The sequence below is a fragment of the Dreissena polymorpha genome, chromosome 8 (genome assembly GCF_020536995.1).
Source record: "Dreissena polymorpha isolate Duluth1 chromosome 8, UMN_Dpol_1.0, whole genome shotgun sequence".
In the NCBI taxonomy this organism is placed as follows: domain Eukaryota; kingdom Metazoa; phylum Mollusca; class Bivalvia; order Myida; family Dreissenidae; genus Dreissena; species Dreissena polymorpha.
This window is the reverse complement of record NC_068362.1, coordinates 60,759,158-60,772,459: the sequence shown is the minus strand read 5'-3', so window position 1 is coordinate 60,772,459 and position 13,302 is coordinate 60,759,158. Positions and strand designations below refer to the sequence as shown.

Sequence of the window (13,302 nt, the reverse complement as noted above, 5' to 3'; positions counted from 1 at the left end):
AAGCTGTAGATGAAACGAACACCGCGGTTGTCACAATTTAATTTAACAGCTACATTTCTTTTGCTGCTAGTGACATTGCATGTGCTTAAATACCAAATTTCCTCCAGGTGTCTAGACCATAATGAAGGGCTTTACATTTATTTAGCAATCAAGAACAATCAAGAATATGAAGTGGCAATTAGAATTAGGATGTTTGGGTATTATGGGATAATATTATGTAACGTAAGCTGGCATTGTTTGCTGAAGGCTAAAGGCTTTTAGTTAAGATTACTTGGTATGATGTAACAATATTATTGTCATATTATTGTAAAATTGGTTGTATAAACAATTAATTAAATCTAAATAACATTTACAAAATATAACTTAAAATATTACTAAATAATATTTTAACTTTCATAAAATTATTATCCCCCGCCAGAGGCGAAGGGATATTGTTTTGGTGTTGTCCGTCCGTCCTGCTGTCCGTCCGTCCGACCGTCCGGAGCCATATCTTAGAAGTGCTTTGGTGGATTTCATTGAAACTTCGTATGAGTATATATATGCATAAGAGGATGATGCACGCCAAATGGCATTGTACACCATCTGTTAAAAACAGAGTTATGGCCCTTTGTATCTTGAAAAAATGCTTTTTACTATAGGCACTTTTGTGTCCGGAGCCATATCTTGGAAGTGCTTTGGCGGATTTCTTTGAAACTTGGTATGAGTATATATATGCATAAGAGGATGATGCACGCCAAATGGCATTGTACACCATCTGTTAAAAACAGAGTTATGGCCCTTTGCATCTTGAAAAAATGCTTTTTACTATAGGCACTTTTGTGTCCGGAGCCATATCTTGGAAGTGCTTTGGCGGATTTCATTGAAACTTGGTATGAGTATATATATGCATAAGACGATGATGCACGCCAAATGGCATTGTATACCACCTGTTAAAAACAGAGTTATGGCCCTTTGTATCTTGAAAAAATGCTTTTTACTATAGGCACTTTTGTGTCCGGAGCCATATCTTGGAAGTGCTTCGGCAGATTTCATTGAAACTTTGTATGAGTATATATATTGATAAGAGGATGATGCACATTGTACACCATCTGTTAATTACAGAGTTATGGCCCTTTGTATCTTGAAAAAATGCTTTTTTCAGTGTCAAATATAACCCTTTTGTGTCAAGAAGCATATGGGCGGGGGATATCAATTCAACGAATTTGCTTGTTAATTAATTATATTTGATGTGGGGTGCATAACAAGTGTGATGTTTATCTAATTAGATGTATATTAATCTTTTTAAGTTCACCTGTGCACAAAGAGCTCATGGTGGGCTATTGAGGTCATCCTATGTCCTGCATTGTGTTATGTGCGTCATGTGATGTGCGTAATCAACGTTGGCTTTGTATCTCACTAGAGACCACATTTTTATGCCCCCCCCCCCCCCTGAGAAGAAGAGGGGGTATATTGTTTTGCTGGATGTGGGTTGGTCTGTCAATCAACTGATTGGCTTGATACTTTCCATTTGCATTGGCCTTGGAAGAAGATGACCTCTATTGAAATTGGGGTCACTAGGTCAAAGGTCAAGGTAACTGACACATTAATAAGTGTGAAAAATGTTTCCTATCAATAACTTGTCAATGATTTGACCAATTGGCTTGATACTTCACATGTGCATTGGCATTGGACAGTAGATCAACCCTTATTGAAATTGGGGGCACTAGTTCAAAGCCCTGTTTGGGGGGCATATGTCTCTAAATGCGGAACACTTGTTCATCCAGTCTTGATGAAACATGCTCAAAATGTTTATCTTAAAAATATCTAGATCAAGTCTTTTAATCTGGGTCATGTGCGTCCAAAAACTAGGTCACCAGTACAAATAGAAGAATAAAATTGTTGTTACTCTAGAGGCCACATGACTCAATCTTGATGAAAGTTTGTCAGAATGTTCAGCTTGACAATATCTATGCCAAGTAAATATCTATTTCACGTAGGTCCAACAACTTGATCAGCAGGTCAGATCTTAGAAAAAGTTATCACTGTAGATGTCTCATTTTACCCTTTACCACTAAGATATGTATTTCCACCCATTTGTAGTCCGTTAGAAAGTTATATTTAAGACCTTTCTTGCTAGATTCAAGCTTTTAAGGCTTAAACTCCAAACCTTCGATACTGATGAGCAGCAAACATCATAAAACCTGATCAGACTGTGAGTTACTTGCAGGCTGTTCTGGTTTTATGCTGTTTGCATATAGCCATTTTCACTTGGCTTCTAAGTGGGAAAGGGTTAAGACATCATCATGATGAAACTTTTTTCAGAATGTTCATCTTGACAATATCTAGGCCAAGAAAAAACATTTTTCATGTAGGTCCAAAAACTTGGTCACTAGGTTAAATCTTAGAAAAACATGGTTATCACTGTAGATTCCTCGTTTAAGACTAATTTTTAAAGAAACTTTGTTGGAACGTTCATCTTGACAAGATTCATGTACTTCTTAAAACATGGTTACCATGTCACATCTTAGAAAAACACTTTTACCACTCTAGTGGCATCCTTTATGTCAGAATTTTCATCTTGACAATGACAAGGCTAATTTTGAAACAGGGTCATGTGCGTCCATCACTAAGTCACGATGTCAAATCTTAGAAATCTTTATTCTGGAAATATCTATGCCAAGTTTGATTCTGGGTAACATGTGTCCCAAAACCAGGTTAAAAGTTTTGATTAAAGGTTTACCTCAAATATAGGTGAGCTGTTCAGGGCCTTCTTAGCCCTCTTTTGTTCTTTTAACGTTTTTAAGAACCATCAAAATTAAATTGTTCAATAACAGTGCTTAAAATGAACAAAACTTTGTACTTGCATTTTTAGCTCACCTGAGCACAACGTGCTCATGGTGAGCTTTTGGGATCACCTTTTGTCCGTCGTCCATCGTGCGTCCGTCGTCAACATTTTGCCTTGTGAACACTCTAGAGGCCACATACCTTGTCCAATCTTCATGAAACTTGGTCAGAACATTTGTCTCAATGATGCCTCTACTGAGTGTGAAACTGGGTCATGTTGGGTCAAAAAACTAGGTCACTAGGTTAAAAAAAAAACCTTGTGAATCCTGTAGAAGTCACATTTGATGCCCAATCTTCATGTAACTTTGTCAAAATGTTTGCCTTAATGATATGTTGGTTGAGGTCAAAAATGGTTCTAGTCCATTGAAAAACATGGCCACCAGCAGGCGGGGCAGTATTCTTTTTATGGCTATAGAGAAACCTTGTGAACACTCTAGAAGTCACAATATTTGCCCAATTATCATGAAAGTTGGTCAAAACATTGGTTTCATTGATATCTTGGACAAGTTCGATAATGGTCCAAATTGGTGGAAAAAAATTGCCGCTGGAGGGAGGTCATTCTCCTTATATTTATATAGTAAAAAATCTTGTGAACACTCTAAAAGTCACATTTTTTGCCTAATCATTTTGAAATTTGTCTAAACATCGATTTTATAGTTATCACGGACGAGTTTGAAAATGGTCATGATCGGTGGAAAAACATGGCCGCCTGGAGGTGGGGTAGTTTTTTCTATATGTATATAGTGAAAACGTGAACAGTCTAGAAGACACATTTTTTGCCCAATCTTCAAAAAACTTGGTCAGAACATTTTTTCCAGGATACGATGGTTAAGTTTGAAAATGGTTGGGATCCGTAACAAAACATGGCTGCCAGGGGGGGGGGGGGGGCATTTTCCTTATATTTACATAGTAATAAAAGCTTGTGAACACTCTAGAAGTCACATTTTTTGCCTAATCATAATAAAATTTGGTTAAAACATTGCTTTCATAAATATCTTGGTTGAGTTTGAAAATAGTCATGATCAGTGAAAAAAAAACATGGCCGGTAGGGGGTGGGGCAGTTTTCTCCTTTTGTATATAGTGAAAACATGTGAACAGTCTAGAAGACACATTTTTTGCCCAATCTTCATGACATTAGGTCAGAACATTTTTTTCCTGGATGCGAGGTTGAGTTCAAAAATGGTTTTTATCCATCTAGTTTAAAGTTATAAATATTGTTTTTGTTGTTTTCAATGTATTAATGCTAACAGAAACATAGCATTCATTCCAATTAATACCTTACACACATTTAAAACAAACAAATTCATACTTTGATAGAAATTAACACCAGTTTTAATGGAGAAGAGTGACAATTATGTTTGAGCAATATCTGAAAGTATAAAAGCATTGTCCATATAAGATTATGGATTTTACATCAAAAGCTTTAGATCTGTTGGATCACAATAGAATGCTGGAACCACTTGATAGAAGTTTGCAAGTGTATTATGTATCACAAATATCACATGTGCACTGAAAAATGCATCAATTACTATGGCCTTAATATATCAAGCACTGTCCAAGCATTTTGGGGGAAAGTAAAGTTTACAACGCTAACTTATCATTAATACTTCTCAGGTGAGCGACCAGGGCCACCATGGCCCTCTTGTTTTGTGATTTTGTTTTGCTCACCTGAGCAAAAACGCTTTGAGTATACTGTGATATTAGTGATCAGTCAGTGTGTGAGGTGCCTGCGTTTTTTTTTTTATTCTAACAACTCCTTATTCCATCAACAGAGTTTGAAAAACTTTCAGGAATGATCCTTAGCTGACCCACTTTCAAAGTTCTTCAAATCGTTCCAGTCCATCGCATATGTATATCCCCAGAGCTAAAAAATAGATTTCAAAAATAAAAGTTGCAATAATCTTCTTTGAAACCACAAGGATCAGGACATGAATATTTGAAGTGTAACATTTTCTAGTTGTCCTCTACTAAATTTGCTCAAGCCATGCCCCTGTGGTCTAAAATAGCCACATCCCAGGGGTCACATGGGGTAATATGATTTATATGGACTTATATACCAAAATGACTTTGAAATCTTCATCCGTAAAACATCAAGACCAATAGGTGTTATATTTGGCATATAACATTGTCTATTGGTCTTCTATCAGAATTGTTCAAATCATGCCTCTGGCCTTTAAACTGGCCAAGCCCTGGAGGTTTCTTGTTTCCCTTATATAAATTATCATCAGAGTTCAAAAGAGTGGATAAAGGTTTGTGTCACCATTAAGTAGCACTGTAACGTTGTAATTGTTAATTGTTAATTATGTTTTTGTGTTATTTTTAGCTCATCTATTTTCTGAAAAAAAGAGCTATTGTCATCACCTGAGCGTCTGCGTCCGGTTAAGTTTTGTGTTTAGGTTAAGTTTTGTATTTAGGTCCACTTTTCTCATAAATTATCAAAGCTATTGCATTCAAACATGCCACACTTACTTACTATCATGAGGGGACTGGACAGACATAGTAAGGTAACTCTGGCTGGCAATTTGACAGAATTATGTGCCCTTTTTATACTTTTTATAATTCAAAATTTGGTTAAATTTTGTGTTTAGGTCCACTTTATTCCTAAAGTTTCAAAGCTATTGCTTTCATACTTTCAACACTTACTAACTATCCTAAGGGGACTGTGCAGGCAAAGTTATGTAACTCTGACTGGCATTTACAGAATTATGGCCCCTTTTATATTAGAAAATTGAAAATTTGGTTAAGTTTTGTGTTTAGGTCCACTTTATTCCTAAAGTAGGAAAGCTATTGCTTTCATACTTGCAACACTTACTATCATAAGGGGACTGTACAGGCAAAGTAAGGTAACTCTGACTGGCATTTTGATAGAATCATGTCCCCCTTTTATACTTAGAAAATTGAAAATTTGGGTAAGTTTTGTGTTTAGGTCCACTTTATTCCTTAAGTATCAAAGCTATTGCTTTCATACTTGCAACACTTACTAACTATCATAAAGGGACTGTGCAGGCAATGTTATGTAATCTGACTGGCATTTTGCCATATTTATGGCCCCATTTTATACTCAGAAAATAGAAAATTTTGTTAAGTTTTGTGTTTAGGTCCACTTTACTCCTAAAGTATCATAGCTATTCCTTTCAGACTTGGAACACTTGCTAGCTATCATAAGGGGACTGCGCAGGCAGTTAAGTTTTTGTTTAGGTCCACTTTATTCCTAAAGTATCAAAGCTTTTGCTTTCATACTTGCAACACTTACTAACTATCATAAGGCAAAGTTATGTAACTCTGACCAGCATATTGATGGAATTATGGCCCTTTTTTGACTTAGTAACTTTAAATATTTGGTTAAATTTTGTGTTTAGATCGGCTTTACTTCTGATGTATCAAGGCTATTGCTTTCAAACTTTAAATACTTTCTTACTATTATGAGGGTACTGTACCTGGCAAGTTGAATTTCACCTTGACCTTTGAATGACATTGACTCTCAAGGCCAAAGTATTAAATTTTGCTAAAATTGCCATAACTTCTTTATTTATGATCAGATTTGATTCATACTTTTACAAAATAACACTTACCTGACATACCACAATAGTCTGCACCTAAACCATCCCCCAAGCCCCAACCCAGAATCCCCCCCCCCCCCATTTTTTTTCTTATTTTTGAAAGATCATCTAATAAATGACCACACTCCACACTATACACCCCTCTCCACCCCCACCCCTCCCCCTTTTTTGATTAAAGTATTGAGATAGGTCCCTTCCCCTTTAAAAAGAAAAATAGATGAGCGGTCTGCACCCGCTAGGCAGTGCTCTTGTTCAACACTTATTTTAACACATTTCCTTATGTTGTCAATTTTTTTGACAGTATTTTAGGGTCACAAAAATATGACACTATAAAACAACACTTTACTTGTTGACTGGTAATTCCTCCTTCCAAACAAGATCTGTATTTGTTGAATTAACAACTGTCTGTCTCTTATAGACTCACCTGAGCACAATCTTGCTAAAAAAAATGTGTTCTGTTAAAGAGAAATCATTTGGTTGATATAAAAGAAGCAACACTTAAGAAAATACCAATATACCATCTGATTTACCTAATCTGACCCTCATTCACTGAAAAAACATGAACAAATCCAAATCTATTCAACATTTCTTAAGACATTTTAGCAGCAACATTATGTTGCCAATATCAAAATGTAACTTTTTAATGCGCATCTTGTTGTTTTTCAGTACCAATAAGGCTGATATGGATTGTAACCATCTTAATGCATGTGAATTTGGTTTGGTCAGTGATCATGGACTTGCTGCTGATCGAATGTAAAGGTAATAAAACATAAAACGTCATAGTACTTAACATACTTTATGCTCGGATGATGTGCTCTGTTCAATTCCTGAAAATTTGAACACCCTGTGTTGGGGGTCCTGTGGTGTGCAGTGCATATCTTCAACTTTTAGCTAGTAACTTCTTTAGAGTCTACATTTTTAGCTAACCTAGACATAAAGTGCTCTGGGCGAGCTATTGTTGTTGGTGGCAAGTCCTTTTTCGTGTGTAATGTGATGTGTGTCATCCATTGTCAGTTATCTGCTGTTTACTTCCAACGACACCACCTAAACTGCTTGGCATTTTTTCATGATTCTTCACATTAATGAACCTTGGAGGACCCCTTTAAATGTTTTTCAAACTGTTCTGGTACACTGCATGTGAAGGTAACCATTTCTAACAATAAATTGGAAAAAAATGGAAAGTTTTCTGTGAAAACCAATGGCCTGAAGGTAAAATAATGTGGAATTACTAAAAGAAGTGGGGTACAAATTTTACGCAATAGCAATGTAGACATATTAACTCAATCCTTTATTTGTGCAAGGGATACAAAAGGAATGCTATATTACTAGTATGACAGCGTTTTTTAATACATTAAAGATTTGACCCTATTGGTACCAGTGCTTTCCCCAGGTCATTTAACGGTCTCTCACCGGGGCACATGAATTTCGAAATCAGAGTCTGCGGGGCGAAATTTAGCAGTTTCTGCAACTAGCCAAGATCAAAGCAATAATGACTTTGCCGAAACTTTTGAACACCGATTTACAACCCTCTGTCAATAACATGCATCACTTTACCCAACTAAAGCCCGCCTAAAGGCGGAGTTTCATTGTATTGGACAATTAATATTGACCAATGAGAGCGCACGCTTTATGAGTGACAGCACTGGTAGGCATGCAATACCTGTAGTTAAATCATGCAGATGACTCGTAACGTACATGTAATTGCCACAGAAATCTTTGCCAGTTAACTAGAAGAATGATGATCATGGCAACCGGCTGTAATCCTCATGGAAATTGTGCATTTCATGCATTATACTGTCAAAACATTTTTTTACTCGTAAAGCATTTTAACAAATTATCGTTGAATTCATTACACAGCTTTTAATATTTGTTGAAATTTCCAATGAGCATAAATAAATTTGTAATCAGAAACCCACTACAGAATGTTAATGTTAACGCGATTGTAATCCAAACACACTTCCGAATGTAAATGATTATGCAGCCTTGACAAATTCGATCTAGTCAAACAAACAGAGCTAATTTATATCGTGTTGATTCTTTGTGACAATAGAAAGGGCGCGAAAAATTATGCAGCATGTACAACGTCGTGTCATTTGCATGGAAAGCGTTGCTGTATTGATTGTTGAATAAACACGCACACATCACGTCAGGTGATTTATGCATGTTTAGTGAGAGTATTTCATCAGATCTTTAAATAGCCACTTTTGCCGAAATTCATTTCATACTTAAGAAAAAAATTGTGTTTAGGAAATTTTTGAGCACTTTTATCGTTAATATTTACATGAGGTTGCTTTTAAAAATTCAATATATGGGATTGGCAAGTAATGAAAAGAAACTGGAAAAGTAGTAAGTATGCACTAATAGAATCGGATTGATACGGATGTATTGGAGAATCATTCGAGTCGGGCTTATACTATCTATATAGAAAAAAGGTTTTAAACATTTTTGTTTAAATAATTATATCTTTATCAATGTCTTTATAGTTGTTATTTTTAAGAGTCATAGCGCACCAAATGACGTAATTGGCCTTTTAAAAATGTAAAAAAAAGTATGGAGGGAACAGTTTTCCCCACCCCATCAGCCCCGGGGCATCTGAAAAAAATCATGTGGAAATGTGGAAAGCACTGATTGGTTCTGGATTAGGATTTTGATTTCTAGGGTCCATGTCTCCACTTATGGATAGATAATACATGCATCATTTGATTAGACCACAGATAATTTGAATCACTCTGTGTCAAATTGACTCCTTTTTAGCTCACCTGATCGCAACTTGCTTATGGTAAGCTTTTGTGATTGCATTTATTCCCATGTAGGTCGTCAACATTTGTCTTGTTAGTACTCTAGAAGCCACTTTTTATCTCCAATTGTCATGAAACTTGGTCAGAAATTTTTACCAAATGATGTCTGAAGATTGTTGGAAAAGAACATTTAAAGTGTACAATAAACATTTCTTTCTGGTGATTGTCATAGTTCCTTAAGGCCCTCTTAATTTTGACTACACATAGGAATGCTATTCTTTATTATTAAACATTTCTTGTTTTTCAGGTTGCGAAGCGGATTGGTGCCTTGTTTTGAATAACATCACTTTGTATCGGAGCTTCATTACTACAGTTGTGAAGATATTTTTCTTGATACTGCAGAGTAGAAAGCTTGGAAGGCTTATGAAGAAAATGTATTGTTGTGGTATGTATTTTATTTATTGGTAACAAATGGCAAATATGAGCTTTTTGGTGATAGTCTATTTTCAGCCTCTGTAGTTGGCAAATTTTCTTTAAAAATCTGATAAACATGTTTGTAAAATTCAATAACATTTTCTTTGGTTGAACCTTTGAAAAAATTTATATTTGAAATAAAGGCCCATTGTGGGGTAATTATATGATAACCAAGAAATCAATTTTTTATTATTATTTGTTACAATACACTAAACAATTGAGATATGCCATGCTATGTATTCTCTTAAAAGTCATATTGAGTTACTGGAAGGCATGTTTTCAGTACAATAAAACTCATATGGTATTTTTTCACAAATTTTGTGTTGGGAAACCATTGTTGTTTACTGAGAAATCTCTGTTATGTTTTAAGATTTGAGACAACAGCAAGAAACTTGCAATAAGGGGGTTACAATCAACTAACAAATTACAATCAAATAACATCCAAAAAAACACAGAACTTTGATAAGTGTCAAGTTATTCTTACATGACATTCCTTTTTGATCTCTTAAATGCATTCGGCTAAGAATGCTCTTTAAGAAATCATATTGTTATTTGGGTCTCTACGTGCAAAATGTTGACTTAATTTTTATGCTCCCCATATAATATGGGGAGCATATAGTTGCCAGTTTGTAGTTCCATACTTCCTTCCGTCACACTTTTGTTGCAGTTTCTCATAGTGCCTTCAATATTTTTCCGATCTCTTACATAGTTGGCATGGAGGTACCTTGCATGGACCTCTACCTTTTGATGAGATTTGAGGTCACTGAAGTCAAGGTCACCGAGGCAAATAATACATTTTTTTCTGTCACACTTTTGTTACAGTTTCTCATAGCTCCTTCAATATTTTACCGATCTCTTACATATTTGGCATGGAGGTACCTTGCATGGACCTCTACCTTTTTATGAGGTTTGAGGTCACTGGGGTCAAGGTCACTGAGGCTAATAATAGATTTTTGTTATAGTTTCTCATAGCCCCTTCAATATTTTACCGATGTTTTACATATTTGGCATGTAGGTACCTTGCATTGACCTCTACCTTTTGATGATGTTTGAGGTTACTGGGGTCAAGATCAAAGTCACCGAGGCTAATAATAGATTTTAGTAGTACTATAGTAGTGGGGGACATATTGTTTTTGCCCTGTCTGTTGGTTGGTCTGTTGGTTGGTTGGACTGTTGGTTGGTTGGTTGGTTGGTTTGCGCCAACTTTAACATTTTGCAATAACTTTTGCTATATTGAATATAGCAACTTGATATTTGGCATGCATGTGTATCTCATAGAGCTGCACATTTTGAGTGGTGAAAGGTCAAGGTCAAGGTCATCTTTCAAGGTCAGAGGTCAAATATATGTGGCCAAAATCGCTCATTTTATGAATACTTTTGCAATATTGAAGATAGCAACTTGATATTTGGCATGCATGTGTATCTCATGGAGCTGCACATTTTGAGTGGTAAAAGGTCAAGGTCAAGGTCATCCTTCAAGGTCAGAGGTCAAATATATGTGGCCCAAATTGCTTATGTTATGAATACTTTTGCAATATTGAAGATAGCAACTTGATATTTGGCATGCATGTGTAACTTATGGAGCTGCACATTTTGAGTGGTGAAAGGTCAAGGTCAAGGTCATCCTTCAAGGTCAGAGGTCAAATATATGTGGCCCAAATCGCTTATTTTATGAATACTTTTGCAATATTGAAGATAGCAACTTGATATTTGGCATGCATAGGTAACTTATGGAGTTGCACATTTTGAGTGGTGAAAGGTCATGGTCATCCTTCTAGGTCAAATATATGGGTCAAAATTGCTCATGTAATGTAACTAATGCAATATTGAAGCTAGCAATTTTATATTTGACATGCATGTGTATCTCATGGAGCTGCACATTTTGAGTGGTGAAGGGTCAAGGTCATCCTTTAAGGTCAAACGTCATATAGGGGGACATTGTGTTTCACAAACACATCTTGTTCCGTCACACTTTTGTTACAGTTTCTCATAGCGCCTCCAATATTTTACTGATCTCTTACATATTTGGAATGTAGGTACCTTGCATGGACCTCTACCTTTTGATGAGGTTTGAGGTCACTGGGATCATGGTCAAGGTCACCAAGGCTAATAATAGACTTTTGTTACAGTTTCTCATAGCCACTTCAATATTTTACTGATCTCTTAAATATTTGGCATGTAGGTACCTTGCATGGACCTCTACCTTTTCATGAGGTTTGAGGTCACTGGGGTCAAGGTCACTGAGGCTAATAATACATTTGTTCAAGGCCATACGTTTAATCAAATGGTTAAAACATTCAGCAATTTATGTTGATGCAGCTATCAACATTCCAAGTCCAGCAATATACCTTAACCATGAACATTAGGGGAGCATCCATCGTTTTCAATGATACTTGTTTACTTATGTTTAAGGCTTTGCATTACAATGTGTTCAAAATCAGGTCACTCTCAAAACTAGGTCACCTGATTTAATTTTTGGAAAATCTAAATACAACATCTCAGGGCTATAGATAACTTTTGGGGTATATTGGGTAATTCACCCCCTGTTTTTGACAACAATAGGGTTTTTGTAAATTCAATAGAGTTTTAGCAAAAAATTTCACCCCCTATTTTTGAGCTTAATTAGGTTTTTCAAACCCGGTTTTTTAACTCAATTGGATAATTTAGGAAATGACATATATAATATAATAAAAATCTACTAAGCCTTAGGTTACTATATATTTATTGAAACAAATGGAATTCAAAAAGGTACCTGTACATAACAACAAACAATTACTGAATTTCTGATCAAAGTAAATGAATCATTCATTTTTTACTGAGTTCGTGAAAATCGCTGCACAATTGATGAAGTTACAGTACAGCACATGCAGAACAAAAATATTTCGCGATCCACGAAGTCAAGGCGCAACTAGTGGATGCCCAGTCGGCTGTTGAAGCCGCGTCAGTATGTGGCGGCACGTCGCATTTCGCCGCGATGCTTCGCATCTGTCCGCGGAGACATGCCGAGGGAAGCTGCGATCCGCGATATGACGCCGAGTCGATGCTAATCATAAAATAAAAATCTTTTAAAAATGATTAGTTAGTCAATCAATTTTAAAAGAACAAGTATAATAATATTCAAAATCATAATTAATTTAATGTATCTATTACTGCATACTTACTTTTTTTCCCGTAGCTACTCATTACCTGATAATCCAGTATACTCCAGTTTTAAAGCAAATGCTGATAAATATTAACGATAAAGGTGCTCAATAATTTAAAGAAACGCAAACATTCGCCTTTTTTTAAGTATCAAATAAATTTTGGCATATGTTACTACTTAAAGATGTGATGAAATAACATCCAATTGGGGTGGGTTTTTTTTCCACTGAACACCCGTAAATGGCTTGACGTGATGTTCATGTTTTTATAAAACACAAAATACACCCACACTTTCCATGCGACGTTCTATATGTCTATATTACGTTGAAAATGAAAGTAGAAATTGGACGGGTCTACGAATGTTTATAATAATACCCCAAAGATTGATATCCGCTGGAAAGACTGCCTTCTTTTTTTCATAGTACGTCATATAAACTATCGGGTACATTTTTGTACGGAAAATAACCAGTCTAAAAAATACGCCCGTGTTCCTAAGAATTGCGTTCATGAGGCAAGGTTTTTTTACGGGAATTACATTATTAAATTTGTATTTGCGTTTTTGTATG

The 13,302-nt window shown here is 35.7% G+C and overlaps 1 protein-coding gene across 1 annotated transcript in view; it reads left to right on the top strand.

Moving 5' to 3' along the window:
- The window catches only part of LOC127840569 (uncharacterized), a 124,338-nt gene that overhangs the window by 97,914 nt on the left and 13,122 nt on the right, over positions 1-13,302 (top strand). Inside the window, exon 5 of the mRNA XM_052368979.1 lies at positions 7,050-7,142. Within this exon, the coding sequence (XP_052224939.1) occupies positions 7,050-7,142 (93 nt within the window). The remainder of the gene's footprint in view (positions 1-7,049; positions 7,143-13,302) is intronic.